The sequence below is a fragment of the Hyla sarda genome, chromosome 10 (assembly GCF_029499605.1).
Source record: "Hyla sarda isolate aHylSar1 chromosome 10, aHylSar1.hap1, whole genome shotgun sequence".
Taxonomy (NCBI): domain Eukaryota; kingdom Metazoa; phylum Chordata; class Amphibia; order Anura; family Hylidae; genus Hyla; species Hyla sarda.
Window position 1 is genome coordinate 141,464,853 of NC_079198.1, and position 22,158 is coordinate 141,487,010.

General features: G+C 42.1%; 1 protein-coding gene across 5 annotated transcripts in view; it reads left to right on the top strand.

Moving 5' to 3' along the window:
• Positions 1–22,158, top strand: part of CHD5 (chromodomain helicase DNA binding protein 5) — a 274,281-nt gene that overhangs the window by 201,496 nt on the left and 50,627 nt on the right. For 4 of the 5 annotated variants that reach the window (XM_056544557.1, XM_056544555.1, XM_056544553.1 and 1 more), the window contains 3 exons: positions 2,746–2,784; positions 10,391–10,563; positions 14,269–14,443. In XM_056544557.1, coding sequence (XP_056400532.1) covers positions 2,746–2,784; positions 10,391–10,563; positions 14,269–14,443 — 387 coding nt within the window. The remainder of the gene's footprint in view (positions 1–2,745; positions 2,785–10,390; positions 10,564–14,268; positions 14,444–22,158) is intronic. The other variant, XM_056544554.1, reaches the window with a different exon arrangement.

The window sequence follows — 22,158 nt, forward strand, 5'->3', positions numbered from 1 at the left end:
GTATTATACCTTATTATCAGGTTTATTATGTATTATACCTTATTATCAGGTTTATTATGTAATATACCTTATTATCAGGTTTAGTTTGTATTATACCTTATTATCAGGTTATTATGTATTATACCTTATTATTAGGTTTATTATGTATTATACCTTATTATCAGGTTTATTTATGTCATTTTATTAACGAGGATCAGTCAGTTCTATTGTTATATCTGGTTCAGGTAATATTTGTATTTCCCATTAAATAACATTGCTGAAGCAGGTTTATTAGAACTCTGTATTCCTACCTGGACATTGATGGTTTATCCACAAGATGAGGGGAAGGTGAGGCCTACACTGATAATCTGATATGATTTTAGGTAGTTTAGGAGTTAATTTAATAATCCCTGGTGATTTAAAGGGGTACTCCGGTGGAAAACTTTTTTTTTTTTTTTAAAGCAACTGGTGCCAGAAAGTTTAAGCAGATTTGTAAATTACTTCTATTAAAAAATCTTAATCCTTCCAGTACTTATTAGCGGGTGTATTCTACTGAGGAAATTCTTTTATTTTTGGATTTCTCTTCTGTCACGACCACAGTGCTCTCTGCTGACCTCTGCTGTCCATTTTAGGAACTGGCCAGAGCAGCATATGTTTGCTATGGGGAATTTTTTCCTGCTCTGGACAGTTCCTAAAATGGACAGCAGAGGTCAGCAGAGAGCACTGTGGTCGAGACAGAAGAGAAATCCAAAAATAAAAGAATTTCCTCAGTAGAATACACCCGCTAATAAGTACTGGAAGGATTAAGATTTTTTAATAGAAGTAATTTACAAATCTATTTAACTTTCTGGCACCAGTTGATTTAAAAAAAAAAAAAAAGTTTTCCACCGGAGTACCCCTTTAAGGGTTAGTGCAAGAATCCCTAGTGGTCTATTGCAGGGTTAAATTTAATAATCACTGGTTTAATCATCTCTGGGGGGGGGTCTAGGGCAGGTTGGGGTTTATGTATTCCTCCTTGTTGGTCTAGGACAGTGTTTCCCAACCAGGGTGCCTCCAGCTGTTGCAAAACTACAACTCCCAGCATGCCCGGACAGCCAAAGGCTGTCCGGGCATGCTGGGAGTTGTAGTTTTGCAACAGCTGGAGGCACCCTAGTTGGGAAACACTGGTCTAGGGGGTTAATGGAATCATCCATGGGGGTTGAGGGGGTTAATACAATCATCCCTGGAGGTCAAGGGGTTAACATGATCATCCCTGATGGTCTAGGGGTTAATGTACTCATCCCGGGTGGTCGGAAAAAAAAATGGTAAAGATTAATGCAAACATCCTTGGTGGTCTAGGAACATATGTCAGTATCACTGGTGATCTAAGACAAGATATGAGTTAAAGGGGTACTCCAGTGGAAAACAAATTTTTCAAAATCAACTGGTGCCAGAAAGTTATACAGATTTGTAAATTACTTCTATTTAAAAATCTTAATCCTTCCAGTACTTATCGGCTGCTGTATGCTCCACAGGAAGTTGTGCAGATCTTTCCAGTCTGACCACAGTGCTCTCTGCTGACACCTCTGTCCGTGTCAGGAACTGTCCAGAGTAGGAACAGATCCCCATAGAAAACCTCTCCTGCTCTGGACAATTCCTTACATGGACAGAGGTGTCAGCAGAGAGCACTGTGGTCAAACTGGAAAGACACTACACAACTTCCTGTGGAGCATACAGCAGCTGATAAGTACTGGAAGGATTAAGATGTTTACATAGAAGTCTGTTTAACTTTTTGGCACCAGTTGACTTGAAAAAGAAATTTCCACTGGAGTTCCCCTTTAATGTTATACTCACTGGTGGTCTAGGGCAGGAAAGGTTATAATTGTATCATCCCTGGTTGTCTAGGGGTTAATGAAATAATTTCTGGAAGTCTAGCGCAAAATAAGGGTAGGTGTATATGTTACCATCCTTGGGGGTCAAGGGTTTGACGCAATTACTCCAAGGCATCTAAGGGTGCGTTCACACGGCCGTCTGTCCCCGTTTTTTTTATCCCCCGTTTCGGTTCCGTTCTTGCAGGCTGTAAACGGATTAAAAACGGTTTAAAAAAAAAATCCCATTCATGTCAATGTGATTTTTTTTTTACAATCCGTTTACATCTGTTTGTACCCGTCTGCACTCATTTCCGTTTTTTTGACGGCAGAAAAAACGGCACATGCAGTATTTTTTCTTCTGTCAAAAAAACAGAAGAAAAAAACTGATACAGTAAATTTAACATTGAAGTCTATGGGAAAAGGATGAGCCTTTAATGTCATCCGTTTGCGTCCGTTTTTTTCAATCAATTTTTTGATCCGTTCTTACTTCTGAGCATGCTCGGAACAAAAAAAAAGTATGTTTTTTTTGTTTATTAACTGAACAATAACGGCTACAAACAGATACAACAGGATAACATCCGTTTGCATCCGTTATTGTCCGTTTTTTTTTTTTGGGATGGGAGAAGAACGGGACGGGGCTTGACGGTCGTGTGAACGCAGCCTAAGACAAATATTTAATGATAGTTGATTATTTAGGGGTTAATATAAGCCTGTCTAGTCTAAGTTTACGCTGTGTAAGAATTAGTTTTAGTTCAGTCTAGTCCAATGCGCTGGTGAAGTTACTGGCGCTCTCTTATACATGTGGTTTTCTCTATAATGTGGTCAGGATGAGGTGCGATGCTCTGCATACAGCGGCTGTGTCATGTGACGCCATTCTTCATTGATGTTTTTGTGTCTTCCCTCCTTTCTACTGCAGAACATCACTCTGGCAACTTAACAATATGCAAGAAACCTGGTGAGCGGCTCTGCGCTTGTATATAAGATGCTACCAGAGCGGCGGCGAGCTTGTCCTTTAAGTGCATAAATATTGCTTAAAGGGGTTTTCCAGGAAAAAACTTTTATATATATATATATATATATATTTATATATATATTTATTTATATATATATATATATATATATATATATCTCTCAACTGGCTCCAGAAAGTTTTATAGATTTGTAAATTTCTTCTATTAAAATCTTAATCCTTTCAGTACTTATGAGCTGCTGAAGTTGAGTTGTTCTTTTCTGTCTAAGTGCTCTCTGATGACACGTGTCTCAGGAACTGTCGAGGGTTAGAAGCAAATCCCCATTGCAAACCTCTTCTACTCTGTGCAGTTCCCGAGACAGACAGAGATGTCAGCAGAGAGCACTGTTGCCAGACAGAAAAAGAACAACTCAACTTTAGCAGCTGATAATTATTGGAAGGATTAAGATTTTTTTTATAGAAGTAATTTACAAATCTGTTTAACTTTCTGGAGACAGTCGATATAAAAAATAAATAAATCCTGGAATAACCCTTTTAAAAAGGTTAAATTTCACATAGAGGCAAATTACGGTTAAAAACTATAAAAACCACATCACCTTAGGACACAATTGGGAACAATTTACACTTGGGAACATGGAGGAGCTTTCACAGCACTGCAGAATATTTCAGGAGATAAAAGTCTTCTTGTGGGAGGATCTAATGCATTGTTTCCCAACCAGGGTGCCTCCAGCTGTTTCAAAACTACAACTCCCAGCATGCCCAGACAGCCTTCGGCTGTCTGGGCATGCTGGAAGTTGTAGTTTTGCAACAGCTGGAGGCACCCTGGTTGGGAAACACTGCTCTAATGTATACACATGTTTATTATGAGGCAAAGGGAATAAAAAAAAAAAACATTTTTAATTAATGATAAATTATGTTCAAAATAAATAAATAAAAAAAATAAAAGTAAAAAGTCCCCCCAGAATCTTTTAGGAGATACAATTGGTAAATCTTGGGGGAGCAGTAATCTGGATTATGTTAGTGAGGAATCATTATTATTGTGTGGAAAGGGCAGGGACGGTCCTGTCTATAGGCCAAATAGGCAGCTGCCTAGAGCTCCCTCTTGATAGTTAGTTAGTAACCAGCATCTGAAGCACCTTTGCATGAGGAGGGGGTTTGTTACAGTGTGTCACCCCAGTAGTAAGGAGATTACACGAGAAGGAGGTTTGTTACAGTGTGTCACCCCAGTAGTAAGGAGATTACATGAGGAGGAGGTTTGTTACAATGTGTCACCCCCAGTAGTAAGGAGATTACAAGAGGAGGAGGTTTGTTACAGTGTGTCACCCCAGTAGTAAGGAGATTACATGAGGAGGGGGTTTGTTACAGTGTGCCACCCCAGTAGTAAGGAGATTACATGAGGAGGAGGTTTGTTACAGTGTGTCACCCCAGTAGTAAGGAGATTACATGAGGAGGAGGTTTGTTACAGTGTGTCACTCCAGTAGTAAGGAGATTACATGAGGAGGAGGTTTGTTACAGTGTGTCACCCCCAGTAGTAAGGAGATTACATGAGGAGGAGGTTTGTTACAGTGTGTCACCCCAGTAGTAAGGAGATTACATGAGGAGGAGGTTTGTTACAGTGTGTCACCCCAGTAGTAAGTAGATTACATGAGGAGGTTTGTTACAGTGTGTCACCCCAGTAGTAAGGAGATTATATGAGGAGGGGGTTTGTTACAGTGTGTCACCCCAGTAGTAAGGAGATTACATGAGTAGGAGGTTTGTTACAGTGTGTCACCCCAGTAGTAAGGAGATTACATGAGGAGGAGATTTGTTACAGTGTGTCACCCCAGTAGTAAGGAGATTATATGAGGAGGGGGTTTGTTACAGTGTGTCACCCCAGTAGTAAGGAGATTACATGAGGAGGAGGTTTGTTACAGTGTGTCACCCCAGTAGTAAGGAGATTACATGAGGAGGAGATTTGTTACAGTGTGTCACCCCAGTAGTAAGGAGATTACATGAGGAGGAGGTTTGTTACAGTGTGTCACCCCAGTAGTAAGGAGATTACATGAGGAGGAGGTTTGTTACAGTGTGTCACCCCGGTAGTAAGAAGATTACATGATGAGGGGGTTTGTTACAGTGTGTCACCCCAGTAGTAAGGAGATTACATGAGGAGGAGGTTTGTTACAGTGTGTCACCCCGGTAGTAAGGAGATTACATGAGGAGGAGGTTTGTTACAGTGTGTCACCCCGGTAGTAAGAAGATTACATGATGAGGGGGTTTGTTACAGTGTGTCACCCCAGTAGTAAGGAGATTACATGAGGAGGAGGTTTGTTACAGTGTGTCACCCCGGTAGTAAGGAGATTACATGAGGAGGAGGTTTGTTACAGTGTGTCACCCCGGTAGTAAGGAGATTACATGAGGAGGAGGTTTGTTACAGTGTGTCACCCCAGTAGTAAGGAGATTACATGAGGAGGAGGTTTGTTACAGTGTGTCACCCCGGTAGTAAGGAGATTACATGAGGAGGAGGTTTGTTACAGTGTGTCACCCCGGTAGTAAGGAGATTACATGAGGAGGAGGTTTGTTACAGTGTGTCACCCCAGTAGTAAGGAGATTACATGAGGAGGAGGTTTGTTACAGTGTGTCACCCCAGTAGTAAGGAGATTACATGAGGAGGAGGTTTGTTACAGTGTGTCACCCCGGTAGTAAGAAGATTACATGATGAGGGGGTTTGTTACAGTGTGTCACCCCAGTAGTAAGGAGATTACATGAGGAGGAGGTTTGTTACAGTGTGTCACCCCAGTAGTAAGATGGGACGTGTCAAAGGGCGGAGCTAATGGGCAGCACAATTATCTGTCACCTAGGGTAGCAAAAATCCTTGCACCAGGCCTGGGATAAGGCAATAGAAATTATTAGGGACTTTTAGCAACACGTTTCATCCCCAGAGGATTTTATCTTCCTCCTGCAATAAGAACTGATCACGATTGGGTTAGAGCAGTGTTTCCCAACCCTTGTGCTTCCAGATGTGGCAAAACTACAATTCCCAGCATGCCTGGACAACCGTAGGAGTTGTAGTTGCTGGGAGTTGTAGTTTTGTGACAGCTGGAGGCACCCTGGTTGGGAAACACTGTGTTAGAGAGCCCGGACTGATCATTGATATAACCCGAGTCCTCTCTAGAATGTGTTATCTTCAGAATCCATTTTGTCTCCTATATCGGTGCCTGTAACAATATCCGGCGCTCTCATACACTGCGCCCCCTGCTGCAGCCTGAAGACCCCCGTCCGCCTTTACAGCTAATTATTTTTTTGTTTGTCCCAATGCATCTAAAATCCTAAATAAAGTAACTTTGCATTAGTTCTCAGTTAAACATTTCCTATCATTTTGGGTGGGCGGAGCTATGTGTCTCCATAGCAACAGACAAGAATATGCCCTGTGTAGGCCTATCCTGTAGCACTCCCATCAGTTCCCAATGTATCTTCACTTAAAGGGGTACTCCACTGGAAAACATTTATTTATTTATTTATTTATTTATTTTTATCAACTGAGACCAGAAAGTTAAACAGATTTGTAAATTACTTCTCTTTAAAATCTTAATTATTCCAGTACTTATCAGCTGCTGTATGCTCCACAGGAAGTTGCATAGTTCTTTCCAGTCTGACCACAGTGCTCTCTGCTGACACATCTGTCCATTTTAGGAACTGTCCGGAGTAGAAGCAAATCCCCATAGCAAACCTCTCCTTCTCTGGACAGTTCCTAAAATGGACAGAGGTGTCAGCAGAGAGCACTGTGGTCAGACTGGAAAGAACTATGCAATTTCCTGTGGAGCATACAGCAGCTGTTAAGTACTGGAAGGATTAATATTTTTAAGTAGAAGTAATTTACAAATCTGTTTTACTTTCTGGCACCAATTGATTTGTAAAAAAAAAAAAAATATATGTTTTCCAGCGGAGTACCGCTTTAAATTAAAAACAGGGGTCTAATGGGAGTAAGTATACATGCCGGATCAGACTACATAGGGATTTGTTTGTTGTCTGTTACCATGGAGACGCATAGGATCTGCATGAACAAAACCATATGAAATTGATCAAGTTGCCCTTGTGATGGGTGAGGGGCTCAATGGTTGGAGTTCACCGATAAGATTTAGGGTAGGTTCACAGGAGCGAATTTTCACAGCGTATTTCGCTACGGATCCGCTGGTGAAGGCCCCGCTCTATGCTGTCTTTACATGTGCCTGCTCGTAGCGGCAATACGCCGCTAGGAGCAGACACACTGCGATATGCGAGGAGTTGCAGTATACTCGTACATCGCCGCAGCTCTCCGCCTAGCTCAGAGCAGGGAGAGTGACCGCGATGTGTCAGTACGTCGCGCACATCGGTGCAGGGTGTCTGCTCGTCGCGGCGTATTGACGCTACCAGCAGGCACATGTAAAGACAGCACAGCGTGGGCCTTCGCCGGAGGATCCGCAGTGTAAAATCCGCTGTAAATCCGCTCGTGTGAACGTACCCTAAATATCTATAAGATTTGGGTGCTGTCCTGTAAACTCTGGGAACCATAATGGCCCCCAATGGGTAACTACATGGGGTACTCCCTTTGCACACACAGAGTACGGTAACCAGCGGTCTCTACGCCCTATGTGAATTTTAAGCGTGTCGCTATTTTCCTCAGCTGCAAACCCACCGCCGGCTTTGTCGCTGCTTTGTCTTTGTTCCGTCACCTCCGTGGCTGTTTGGGACGCTCACTCATCGGCACCCTGGGTGCGACGCTCATTGGGGGAGAGTTATCAAAACCTGACAGAGGAAAAGATGCCCAGTTACCCATAGCAACCAATCAGATCGCTACTTTCAATTTGCAGAGGCCTTGTTAAAAATGAAAGCAGCGATCTGATTGGTTGCTAGGGGCAACTGGGCAACTTTTCCTCAGCCCATGTTTTGAGAAATCTCCCCCATTCCGTTTGGATGCGGCTTTTGATATCATGCTATATCGTGTATATATCTTTGTGTTCCGCTTATATAATTAAAGGGGATGTCCACATCGTTTTCCAAATTCGTCAATAACTATTGACAAATTATCCAGAATTATTTTTTTTTTACTTAAAGGGGTACTCCGGTGGAATGGAATTATTATTATTATTATTATTTATTTTTTAATGAACTGGTGCCAGAAAGTTAAACAGATTTGTAAATTACTTCTATTAAAAAATCTTTACCCTTCCAGTACTTTTTAGCAGCTGTATGCTACAGAGGAAATTCTTTTCTTTTTGAAGTTCTTTTTTTGTCTTGTCCACAGTGCTCTCTGCTGACACCTCTGTCTGTGTCAGGAACTGTCCAGAGCAGCATAGGTTTACTATGGGGTTTTTCTCCTGCTCTGGACAGTTCCTGATACGGACATCGGGTGTCAGCAGAAAACAGTGTGGAGAAGACAAAAAAGAAATTCAAAAAGAAAAGAACTTCCTCTGTAGCATACAGCTGCTAAAAAGTACTGGAAGGATTAATATTTTTTTTTAATAGAAGTAATTTACAAATCTGTTTAACTTTCTGGCACCAGTTGATTTAAAAAAAAAAATAAATGTTTTCCACCGGAGTACCCCTTTAAGATCAGTTAACCCTCTGTCAACCAGGATGTTGTCAGGGTTGATGATCTGATCCAAGATCGTTATAGTAACAATTTTCGTTACTCTTAAAGGGCAACTCCGCTTGGTTACGGATATTCTGCACATGCTCAGTTCATAGTTAGAAGGTGGCGGTGATCATATTGTCACCGGTTCAATGGGGTCAAAAAGTTGTGCGCACTTTTGGGAGCCCGAAATCTAGTCCTTTACTCCTGTTTCTTACAGGATACGTACAGTAGGGGGCGTCAGTGAGCACAGGACAATAGGTTTTCCAAACAGTGTGTTTCCAGCTGTTGCAAAACTACAACTCCCAGCATGCCCGGACAGCCAACGGCTGTCCGGGCATGCTGGGAGTTGTAGTTTTGCAACAGCCGTAGAAACATTCTTTGGAAAACACTGCTCTAAGCAAAGGATTGATGGGAGGGATCTGTCCCCTACTCCTGTTTCTTGGGCCATGTTCACACGGCAGAATTTCCGCATGGGTTTCCGCATTGAAATCTGCATGAAAATTCTGCATGTGTCTCAAGCCTATTGAGTTCAATGAGATTCCGCCATCCCCCTTAACCTAGCAGAAATTTTGCTGCAGACTTTCCACAACTAAAATTCGGCTGCGGACGTTCACCGCTAAATGCGTATTTGGTGCAAATTTGGTGCAGAATTTGCAAGAATTCTGCGCAAAATTTTACTTTTGTAATAAATACAGACCTTTTTCTTTTCTTTTTTTTTTTTTTACGGAATTCCTGGCCGAATTAATGCGGCCGCGGAATTCACGCATCTATGCAGAGCTTCTGACGTCTGAACATAGCCTTAGGTTCACATTTTGGAATGTCCGCACGGAAACATTCCAGGACCGCACAGGAATGCATAGAATCTCATAGACGGTTATGCATTTCGTGAAGGGTCCGCAGAAAGATTGAATTGGTTCATTCTTTCTACAGACACGGAATTTGGAATTTCAGTGCCGAAAACATCTGGCGCGGAGATTCTGCCGTGGGCACAGCGCTGCAGAATCCCGTTGAATTCAATGGGACTCTGCTGCAGCCAAATTTCCGTGCAGAGTTCCAAGCACGGAAATTCCGATATGTGAACATGGCCTTAGAGGCTGCGTACAGTAGGAGGCGACAGTGAGCACAGGAGAATGCTCCTCTAACAAAGTGTTTTCCAAACAGTGTGTCTCCAGCTGTTGCAAAACTACAACACCCAGCATGCTGGGAGTTGTAGTTTTGGAACAGCTGGAGAAACATTCTTTGGAAAACACTGCTGTAACCAAAGAAATGATGGGAGGTAAATATTTTCTTTACCTTTAGTATTAGTATCCACTGTGGCTGGAGTTGCCCTTTAACCCCTCATTGGTCCTTTTTAGGTGGACATCCCCTTATCTGTGTCTTGCTCTAGTATGAATTTGGCTTTTTCCATAAATCCTGCAGATGTTCCTGGATTTCTCATCCTAGGAGTTAAAGGGGTACTCCGGAAAACAATATATATTTTTTAAATCAACCGGTGCCAGAAAGTTCTACAGATTTGTAAATTACTTCTATAGAAAAATCTTAATCCTTCCAGTACTTATCAGCTGCTGTATGCTTAGGAAGTTGTGTAGTTCTTTCCATTCTGATCACAGTGCTCTCTGCTGCCACCTCTGTCCATGTCAGGAACTGTCCAGAACAGGACCAAATCCCCATAGCAAACCTCTCCTGCTCTGGACGGTCCCTGACATGGACAGAGGTGTCAGCAGAGAGCACTGTGGTCAGACAGAAAAGAACAACTCAACTTCAGCAGCTGATAAGTACTGGACTGATTAAGATTTTTAAATAGAAGTAATTTACAAATCTGTTTAAATTTCTGACGCCAGTTGATGTAAAACAAAAAAAAATTCCACTGGAGTACCCCTTTAAGAGTCCATTGAATTCCAGATAACTACAACCCCCATTATCATCATCTCCTGTCTCGCTATTGCAGTTCTTATCTTCCGGACTGGGACAGTCGATGAGTTTTCGTATTGAATTTTGCAGGTGACAATAAGGACGTTGAAGACAGCAGTGTCATCCATTATGACGACGTCGCCATCTCCAGACTCCTTGATAGAAACCAAGACGCCACCGAGGACACGGAAATCCAGAACATGAATGAGTATCTGAGCTCTTTTAAGGTGGCTCAGTATATGGTGCGAGAGGAAGATGGCGTGGTAACCCTCGTTTACTTACCTTCACTATAGATACAGCGGGGGGAAAAAACGTATTCAGTCAGACGCCAATTGTACAAGTTCTCCCCCTTATAAAGATGAAGCTGTAATTATCATCATAGGTTATAACCTCAACTATGAGAGACAGAATGAGAAAATCCATAAAATCACATTGTCTGATTATTAAGGAATTTATCCGCAAATTATGGTGGAAAATAAGAATTTGGTCAATAAGAAAAGTTCATCCCAATACTTTGTTATATCCCCTTTGTTGGCAATGACAGAGCCCCTCCATTCATGTCTATGGGAGGGGGCGTGACGGCCGTCACGCCCCCTCCCATAGACATGAATGGAGGGGCGTGGAGTGACGTCAACAGGGGGCGTGGCCATGACATCCTCATCAGCGCCCGGCACTAAATTCCGGGGGCTACACTGAGATCGCTTGGGTCCCCAGCGGCGATCATACATCTTACCCTTTGGATAGGGGATAAGATGTATAAAGCCGGAATACCCCTTTAACATGATAAAAATCCACAGTGCAGTTAAAGGGGTACTCTGGTGGAAAACTTGGTTTATGCCTATTGGTTTATGCCAGCATTAAGATCTCTGCTTGCTGTCACTGAATGGGAATTTTTTTTATTGTTTACAATCAAAGGAAGAAAATCAACCGAGGAGCTAGGGTCACATGTGGCGTATATGCTGCAGATTTTCCACACTGAATTTTCTGTGCAGAAATCCCATCCGCATGCTGTGGAATTAAAGAAGTACTCTGGTGGAAAACCTTTTTTTTAATTATTATTATTATTATTTTTTTTAAATCAACTGGTGCCGGGAAGTTAAACAAATTTGTAAATTACTTCTATTAAAAAAAAAAATCTTAATCCTTCCAGTACTTATTAGCTGCTGAATACTACAGAGGAAATTCTTTTCTTTTTGGAACACAGAGCTCTCTGCTGACATCACGAGCACAGCGCTCTCTGCTGACATCTCTGTCCATTTTAGGAACTGTCCAGAGCAGCATATGTTTGCTATGGGGATTTTCTCCTACTCTGGACAGTTCTTAAAATGGACAGAGATGTCAGCAGAGAGCACTGTGCTCGGGATGTCAGCAGAGAGCCCTGTGTTCCAAAAAGAAGAGAATTTCCTCTGTAGTATTCAGCAGCTAATAAATACTGGAAGGATTAAGATTTTTTTTAATAGAAGTAATTTACAAATCTGTTTAACTTTCTGGCACCGCTTGATTAAAAAAGAAAAATAAAGTTTTCCACCGGAGTACCCCTTTAATTCCACAGCATTTTTGCACAGAAAATTCAGTGTGGAAAATCTGCAGCATATACGCCACATGTGACCCTAGCTCCTCTGTTGATTTTCTTCCATAGGGTATATTCACACTGAGGGTTTGGAGAGGAATTTCCGTGAGTAATTCTGCTCACTTATTCCTCTCCAAGTCATTCAGCAGTGAACAACCCCATAGTATGTAATGACATTTCTGCTCCCCATTCCGCATGAAGAATGTTCTTTCTTCATGCGGAATTCGTGTCCTAACCCCATAGAAGTCAATGTAAAAAAAAAAATTTAGGCCGTCACACTTCCACGCGGAAATTGCGCAGATTTTGCACGGAATTCCCGCAAAATTTTTTTTTTTTTACAATGTCTCCTATGTCGTTCTGAATTCCGCACTGATTTCTGTGCGGAAGTCCGCGAACATTCTGCGCGGATTCAGCGCAGATTCTGTGCAGATTCCGTGCGGAAAAAAACTGTCATTTCTGAGTGGATTTGTTCAGCGCAAATTCCTCGCACATATTTGTCAGTGTGAACGTACCCTTAGATTGTAAACAATAAAAAAAATTCCCATTCAGTGACAGCAAGCAGAGATGTTAAAATTGTCATAAACCAATACACAAAATATAGAGCTGAAAGAGCCGGATCCCCATGAATATATCTGCCCGGATTGTTGAGTTGAAAAGTATTCGATTCTATTCAATTTCTTAAAGTGTTACAATCATTATAAAAAAGAAAAAACTTTGCCATGTTATGCAGCAACGTCTACATTGATGATTGATCGGGGTCTCAGACCTCACTAGATTCTACCGCACACGTCACTTCCTGGCTCGGTGATCATTGCAGGAGATGGGATCTATTATAGTTTATTGATCCTGTAACCCAGGGAGCGAAGTGCGCTGCCATGTGTTACACTGTATCTAGTGATTGGCGGGGGCCTGTGCACTGAGACCGCGACCAATCAAAACTTTTGACTATTTCAGAATGACACTAAAGGGGTACTTCGGGGGAAAACAAATGTTTTCAAATCAACTGGTGCCAGAAAGTTAAACAGATTTGTAAATTACATCTATATAAAAATCTTAATCCTTCCAGTATTTGTTCATTCTTTCTGCAGACACAGAATTTGGAATTTTAGTGCCGGGAACATATGGCACGGAGGTTCTGCCGTGTGCACAGCGCTGCAATCAATGGGACTCTGCTGCAGCCAAATTTCCGTGCAGAATTCCCAGCACGGAAATTCCGATATGTGAACATGGCCTTAGAGGCTGCGTACAGTAGGGGGCGACAGTGAGCACAGGAGAATGCTCCTCTAACAAAGTGTTTTCCAAACAGTGTGTCTCCAGCTGTTGCAAAACTGTTTTGCAACAGCTGGAGAAACATTCTTTGGAAAACACTGCTGTAACCAAAGAAATGATGGGAGGTAAATATTTTCTTTACCTTTAGTATTAGTATCCACCGTGGCTGGAGTTGCCCTTTAACCCCTCATTGGTCCTTTTTAGGTGGACATCCCCTTATCTGTGTCTTCCTCTAGTATGAATTTGGCTTTTTCCATAAATCCTGCAGATGTTCCTGGATTTCTCAGCCTAGGAGTTAAAGGGGTACTTCGGTACTCCAGTGTTTTTTAAATCAACTGGTGCCAGAAAGTTTTTCAGATTTGTAAATTATTTCTATAGAAAAATCTTAATCCTTCCAGTACTTATCAGCTGCTGTATGCGCCACAGGAAGTTGTGTAGTTCTTTCCATTCTGACCACAGTGCTCTCTGCTGACACCTCTGTCCATGTCAGGAACTGTCCAGAACAGGAGAAAATCCCCATAGCAAACCTCTCCTGCTCTGGACGGTTCCTGACATGGACAGAGGTGTCTGCAGAGAGCACTGTGGTCAGACAGAAAAGAACAACTCAACTTCAGCAGCTGATAAGTACTGGAAGGTTTAAGATTTTTAAATAGAAGTAATTTACAAATCTGTTTACATTCCCTGATGCCATTTGATGTAAAACAAATTTTTTTTCCACTGGAGTACCCCTTTAAGAGTCCATTGAATTCCACATAACTACAAACTCCATTATCATCATTTCCTGTCTCGCTATTGCAGTTCTTATCTTCCGGAACTGTCCAGAGTACAAGCAAATCCCCATAGCAAACCTCTCCTGCTCTGGACGGTTCCTGACACGGACAGAGGTGTCAGCAAAGAGCACTGTGGTCAGACTGGAAAGAACTACACAACTTCCTCTGGAGTATTCAGCAGCTGATAAGTACTGGAAGGATTAAGATTTTTTAATAGAAGTAATTTACAATTCTGTTTAACTTTCTGGCACCAGTTGATTTAAAAAAAAAATTGGTTGTAGTAAAGTCTCCTGAGACATAGGCGTGACAACCAACCACGTTCCTTATAATCATGTGACATCTCATTGTCTTCTTCTCAGGAGGAGGTAGAACGGGAAATTATAAAACAAGAAGAGAACGTAGATCCCGATTACTGGGAGAAGCTTCTGCGTCATCATTATGAACAGCAGCAGGAAGATCTCGCGAGGAATCTGGGGAAAGGGAAAAGAATCCGCAAGCAGGTCAACTACAATGACGCGTCGCAGGAGGACCAAGGTGCCGTCTGCGCTCACAAATGCTTTGCTTAAAGGGGAACTCCACTGGGCAGTGTTCAGAACGCTGTTTCTGCGCTGCGAGGGTCAATCACGACCCTCGTGATGTCAGGGCCACACCCCCTCAATGCAAATCTATGCGAGGGGGCGTGACAGCCGTCACGCCCCCTTACATAGATTTGCATTGAGGGGGCGTGGTCGGGACATCACGAGGGGCGTGGTCAACCCCCACAGTGTGGAAACAGCGTTCTGAACACTGCCCAGTGGAGTTCCCCTTTAAAGGGGTTTTCAGGGAATATGTGACTGATGGTCATCACGAAGTACATATGAAGAAGAGGACAAAAGGAGGAGAAGAAAGGCGCTCTCTAAGTGTAGATAATCCCAAATATTGCAAATATAGTATATAGAGAGTGTATGATATATATACACAGAGTGATATCTGGCAGATGATGAGGTGATACACTCACTGCGATGCGCATGTAAGGGTAAGAGTTCCTCAAAGGGAAACCCTGCAGCAGCCTGGCGTCCCGGTCCCGGTCATCAAGGATGGTGGTCTGGCAATAGGAAGGTGGGAGAGGTGTGCACCCATCACTGGTGAGGATCGTGGTCCGGCGCTGCAGGGTGGCAGTCTGATATAGATTCACAGCAGATAGCCAAGGTAAAACCAAACTGGTTTATTGTTTAAAATGGCATAGAGACAACGCGTTTCGCAGGGCACCCCTCGCTTCGTCAGGTCTGAGGTTTTGTAATACAAACATTAAAAAGCCCGCGAATGTTGCATAACAATGGTGACGTCACTGATGACCTCAGCGACATGCGCAGTGCAAGCGGGATAGAATCCAAGCTTAGAACATAAAATCATATAGAGCAAAAAATCATATAGAGCAAAAAATCCTATAGAGCAAAAAAATCATAGAGCAAAAAAATCATATAGAACATAAAATCATATAGAGCAAAAAAATCCTATAGAGCAAAAAATCATATAGAGCAAAAAATCATATAGAGCAAAAAAATCATATAGAACATAAAATCATATAGAGCAAAAAAATCCTATAGAGCAAAAAATCATATAGAGCAAAAAAATCATATAGAACATAAAATCATATAGAGCAAAACAATCATATAGAACATAAAATCATATAGAGCAAAAAAATCCTATAGAGCAAAAAATCATATAGAGCAAAAAAATCCTATAGAGCAAAAAATCATATAGAGCAAAAAAATCATATAGAACATAAAATCATATAGAACAAAAAATCATATAGAGCAAAAAATCATATAGAGCAAAAAATCATATAGAGCAAAACAATCATATAGAGCAAAACAATCATATAGAGCAAAAAAATCATATAGAGCAAAAAAATCATATAGAGCAAAAAAAATCATATAGAGCAAAAAATCATATAGAGCAAAAAATCATATAGAGCAAAAAATCATATAGAGCAAAAAAATCATATAGAATATAAAATCATATAGAACAAAAAATCATATAGAGCAAAAAATCATATAGAGCAAAAAAATCATATAGAGTAAAAAAAATCATATAGAGCAAAAAATTATATAGAGCAAAAAAATCATATAGAGCAAAAAAAATCATATAGAGCAAAAAATCATATAGAGCAAAAAATCATATAGAGCAAAAAAATCATATAGAGTAAAAAAAATCATATAGAACATGAAATCATATAGAGCAAAAAAATCATATAGAGCAAAAAAATCATATAGAGCAAAAAATCATATAGTTAAAACGTAACATAACATAGCGGAGTATCTTTTATGTAAATGTATCGGTGAGTGTGCGGATGTTTGGTTCTCTTTTGATATTCATATCCTTCTGCCGTGATAGTGAATGCACTGGGTTCTCCGCTGCTGCTGTCAGTTGTGCTGCTGCTGTGCGCTGTCACTGTGTGGTCTATGCGAGGCTTACACCGGTCAGTCACACGGCAAATGCCGGGGAGGGGGGGGGGGGGGGGGGGGGCATTAAGTAAGAAAGTGGAGTTAGTGAAGTGGGGGGATTACAAGGCGGACGTCTTGTTACATTATAGCCGTATGTAACAGTGTGTAGCCAAACTAGATTATTTGGTAGCTGTTTGTTTTTACTTCTGGACGATCATGAGTTTGTTAAGGCTATTGACATCAGCTAAACCAGTGGTCCTCAAACTGTGGCCCTCCAGATGTTGCAAAACTACAACTCCCAGCATGCTGGGAATTGTAGTTTTGCAACATCTGGAGGGCCACAGTTTGGGGATCACTGAGCTAAACCAATGTAGACATGCATTCATATTTTAAGCTGGCATAGACATACGCATAACCCTAGAACTATTATTAGTATCTCAGTATGTATAGTTGGATACACAGTGTAGATGTCATGTTGGTTTATATTACAGCCAGGGCTGGACTGGCCTACCGGGATACCGGGAAAATCCCCGGCACAGCCTCCTGGGGATGGTACATGTGTGTATAAATGAGTGACAGCAAGGTGAAGTAGAGGGAATGGGATGTCTAGATAAATGATGCGAGGGTCTGACTGAGGAAGATGACTGGGTCTATACAGTGACCCCTCGACTTATGATGGCCTCGACATATGATCATTTCAACATATGATGGCCTCTCAGAGCCCATCGTATGTTAAAGGCAGTATGGACATATGATGCTGCTGTGTGTCGGGGCCATCGTACAAACAGCTATCTGACAGCGCTGACAACTTCAGTAACTGACAGATAGTTGTATAATGTCCCCGTGTGCCCCGTTCTGCCTCCTGTTACTCACATGCTGTCCTGATAACTCATACAGGCTTCCACTGTGAGCTCCATGTAAGCCCCGCCCCCCAGTGCCGCCATAGCCAATAGCCTGGAGCATCTTGCTGCAGGCATCCAATGAGCTGCTGGCTGCCCTCCCCTTCCTTTCCTATAGAGCTGTAGTCGGCAGGATGGTAATGGAGGACATTCTGTCCCCCCTGAAGGTATTTAAAGAACTGTACAGTACTGTATGCGATGTCACACATCACATACAATACATATACACTATACACCCCATACATCAATGTTTCCCTATCAGTGTGCCTCCAGCTGTTGCAAAACTATAACTCTCAGCATGCCCAGACAGTCATTGGCTGTACATGCATGCTGGGAGTTGTAGTTGTGCAACAGCTGGAGGCACCCTGGTTTGTTAAACACTCCCCATACACTCCACATACAATGGTCATCCCAGAACCAATTAGCAGTTTCCCATAGAGATATGGATTCAACATACAATGGCTCCGAGGACCCAGAACCAATTACCATTTTTACATAGACATATGTACTCGACATATGATGGTTTCAACATATGATGGTTCTCCTGGAACCAATTAATATCATATGTTGAGGGACCACTGTACCTATAATGGATTTATTTCATCAATTCCGTAGCTTCATTAAGGCCTCCAGGGGTTAACGTGTCCAGCTTGTAGACCCGGTACATCTCCCTCCTAGTGATGTTCTTCTATATAGTCAATAGGGCGGATGGGAACCGGATCAGTGGTTCCCGCGTGTTTCTCCAGGCAGTGTCTTGACTGGGTTTTTTCTACCTATTGTTATTGATTTGTGATTAATAAAGAGATGTTGGTTACATAATCTTTTTCTGGGCTAATTTTTTGTAGGTATATAAGTGTCTTGACACCCTATGTAAGAAGAAGCCTTTTCTGTCTTTTCTGAAGTTTCTCCTATGGCCATTGAGTCTCGGATGTAATTCCTGTGAGGTGCCGATAACATATTGTTGGCTTTATAGACTTTCTATCACATAAATTACAAATTTGGAATGGCAGCTCCAAAAATGTTTGATGGGGAATGTTTCCCCAGTGTTGTTGCTCTTTCTATGCCTGGATCCCGATAGGATGGATTTACAGCATAGCCATCGCTTACTTCCACGTCTGGGATCACCCGGATTTCTAGGGCTTGATCGTTGGATTTTATGCTGTTTTAGTTTGTTGGGCGCGACCATTGGCTTCAGAGTGGGTGCTCGTCTGTAGGTAAGTACTGGATTCACGGGGAGAGAGTTTTTCCGTATAGGGTCATCCTGTAAAATGTGCCAATGTTTTTTGAAGATGCCTTTTAACTGGTTGTGAGCGGAATTGTAAGTAGTTATAAGATTGAGTTGAGGAGATGTTTTTGTTGTTTTTGTTATCTTGGTCCGTAGTTTTCTTTATCAGACATTCTTCCTGAGTAAGATTTCTCGTTCTTTCTTTTGCTCCTGAGATGAGTTGTTCAGGATACCCCTTTACTTTAAAGCGTTCAGTTAGGATCTCTGTTTGTTGTTGATAGATGTCGTCTTGGGTACAATTTTTTTTGTATCCTCTTAAACTGGCTGAACGGGATATTTGTGCGCCATTTCTTGAGGTGTCCGCTGTTGAAAGAGATATAACTATTGGCGTCTACTTTTTTGAAAAAGGTCGCTGTCAATATCTCGCTGGTGTTATGATATATCTCTAGGTCCAGGCACTCGATTTTTTTGAGATTGAGGCCCCAATCATTTTTATTGATGTCTGATGTGAATTGATTGATTACCGTATATACTCGAGTATAAGCCAAGTTTTTCAGCACGATTTTTCGTGCTGAAAACACCCCCCTCGGCTTATACTCGAGTGAACTCTCCGCCCTCAGTGGTCTTCAACCTGCAGACCTCCAGAGGTTTCAAAACTACAACTCCCAGCAAGCCCGGGCAGCCACCGGCTGTCCGGGCTTGCTGGGAGTTGTAGTTTTGAAACCTCTGGAGGTCCGCAGGTTGAAGACCACTGCGGCCTTCGACATTATCCAGCCTCCTCTCACCCCCTTTAATTCTGTACTCACCTCCGCTCGGCGCTGGTCCGGTGCTGCAGGACTGTCCGGTGAGGAGGTCGTCCGGTGGGATAGTGGTTCCGGGCTGCTATCTTCACCGGGGGCGCCTCTTCTCCGCGCTTCGGGCTGGGCCCCAGAATAGTCACGTTGCCTTGACGATGACGCAGAGGTACGTTCATTACCAACGTCCCTCTGCGTCATCGTCAAGGCAACGCCTCTATTCCGGGCCCGAAGCGAGGAGAAGAGGCGCCCCCCGGTGAAGATGGCAGCCCGGAACCACTATCCCACCAGACAACATCCCCACCGGACAGCCCTGCAGCACCGGACCAGCGCCGAGCGGAGGTGAGTACAGAACTAAAGGGGGTGAGAGGGGGCTGGATGATGTTGAAGGCCGCAGTGGTCTTCAACCTGCGGACCTCCAGAGGTTTCAAAACTACAACTCCCAGCAAGCCCGGGCAGCCGATGGCTGCCCGGGCTTGCTGGAAGTTGTAGTTTTGAAACCTCTGGAGGTCTGCAGGTTGAAGACCACTGAGGGCGGAGAGTTCACAAGAGGATGATGAAGGGGGTTGGGGATGATGACAAGGGGATGATGAAGGGGGGTGGGGATGATGACAAGGGGATGATGAAAGGGGGGTGTGGGATGATGATAGGTGGTGATGATGAAGGGGGGATGATGACAGGCGGTGATGATGAAGGGGGGATGATGACAGGGTGATGATGACGGGGGGTCTGGATGATGACAGGGTGGGATGATGTATTTCCCACCATAGGCTTATACTCGAGTCAATAACTTTTCCTGGGATTTTGGGGTGAAATTAGGGGCCTCGGCTTATATTCGGGTCGGCTTATACTCGAGTATATACGGTAGATCATCCGGTCCATCCCATAGAAAGAAGAGATCATCACTATATCTTTTATAGATAATTGCATGTCTCTTGAATAACTCATTTGTGGTGATGAATGTTTTTTCAAAACATCCCATTACTATGTTGGCATAGGATGGTGCCACTGTTATGCCCATGGCAGTACCACGGATCTGATGGTAGGTGGTCCCAGCATAATTGAAGAAATTATTAGTTAGAATGATTTCCATGCATTCTTGTAGAAAAGTTTTCTGAGTAGTAGGGATGTCGGGGTCTTTAGTTAGGATTTCGTTAATACAGTTCAAATATTGCTGTATAGCGCTGTTACATCCATAGTGATTAGGATGTAGTTTTCTTTCCATTTTGTTTTACGCAGAAGGGAGATGAGGTCGTCTGAATTTTTTAGGTAGCTGGGTAAGGTTTGAACATCTTTTTGCAGAATGAGGTCGAGATATTGTGAGAGGTGTGAGGTGTGACTATTTATACCGGAAATGATGGGTCGGCCTGGGGGGTTGGTGAGATTTTTGTGTATTTTGGGTAGGTGGTAGTAAAATGGTTTTGCCGGGTTTTTGATCTGGAGAAATTTCTTCTCCTCTTTATTGATAATATTGTTTTTGAGTGATTCTTCCCTATTTTCCCCTCAGGGCAGGGTTTGGGTCATCACTTAGTTTCCTGTAGTAGTTGGAATCATCATGGATGTTTAGAGCTTCTTTCTGGTAGTCTCCATAATTCTGAACCACAATCCCCCCACCTTTATCCGCAGGCCGGATTACGATTTCATGGTGGTTCTTGAGGGAGTTCAGCGCATTTCTTTCTTTCTTGGACAATTTGGGTTCTTGATGTTGGTTGGGTTTCATTGTTTCTTAAGGTCTGCGGTTACCAAGTCATGGAAAGCTTTTACGATGTGGCCCGGGCTGTGGATGGGATAGAAATGCGATTTGTTCTTGAGTTTGGGGTGAATTCCTGGAATTGTTTCCGTGGGGATGGTCTCAGTGGCGATTCCCTCCTTGGTCTCTTTAAGTTTAAAATGCCTATGAAGGGTGAGTTTTCGGGTGTATTGATGTAAATCTATGAAAAGTGTGAAGTTATCCGGATTGTTAAAGGGACAAAAGGACAATCCTTTTTCCAATAGGAGAATCTCATAGGGGGTCAGCTTGTGTGTGGAGAGATTGTACATTTTCATATTAGAGGCCTTTTTGTCAGGTGTTTTCTCTTGATCCGTGGTTCAAAGTTTTTTACTTTTTCCCCCTTTATAAAAATAAAAATCACTACACCTGGGGACACCCGTCAGCAGGTCTCCCATTCCGCTTGCCTCCCCGGCATTTGCCGTGTGACTGACCGGTGTAAGCCTCGCATAGACCACACAGTGACAGCGCACGGCAGCAGCACAACTGACAGCAGCAGCGGAGAACCCAGTGCATTCACTATCACGGCAGAAGGATATGAATATCAAAAGAACCAAACATCCACACACTTACGGATACATTTACAAAGAAGATACTTCGCTATGTTATGTTACGTTTTGACTATATGATTTTTTGCTCTATATGATTTTTTTGCTCTATAAGATTTTTTGCTCTATATGATTTTTTGCTCTATATGATTTTTTGCTCTATATGATTTTTTTGCTCTATATGATTTTTTACTCTATATGATTTTTTGCTCTATAGGATTTTTTGTTCTATATGATTTTTTGCTCTATATGATTTTTTGCTCTATATGATTTTTTTGCTCTATATGATTTTTTACTCTATATGATTTTTTGCTCTATATGATTTTTTTGCTCTATATGATTTTTTTTGCTCTATATGATTTTTTTTGCTCTATATGATTTTTTGCTCTATATGATATTTTTGCTCTATATGATTTTTTGCTCTATATGATTTTTTTGCTCTATATGATTTTTTGCTCTATATGATTTTTTGCTCTGTGATTTTTTTGCTCTATATGATTTTTTACTCTATATGATTTTTTTGCTCTATATGATTTTTTGCTCTATATGATTTTTTACTCTATATGATTTTTTGCTCTATATGATTTTT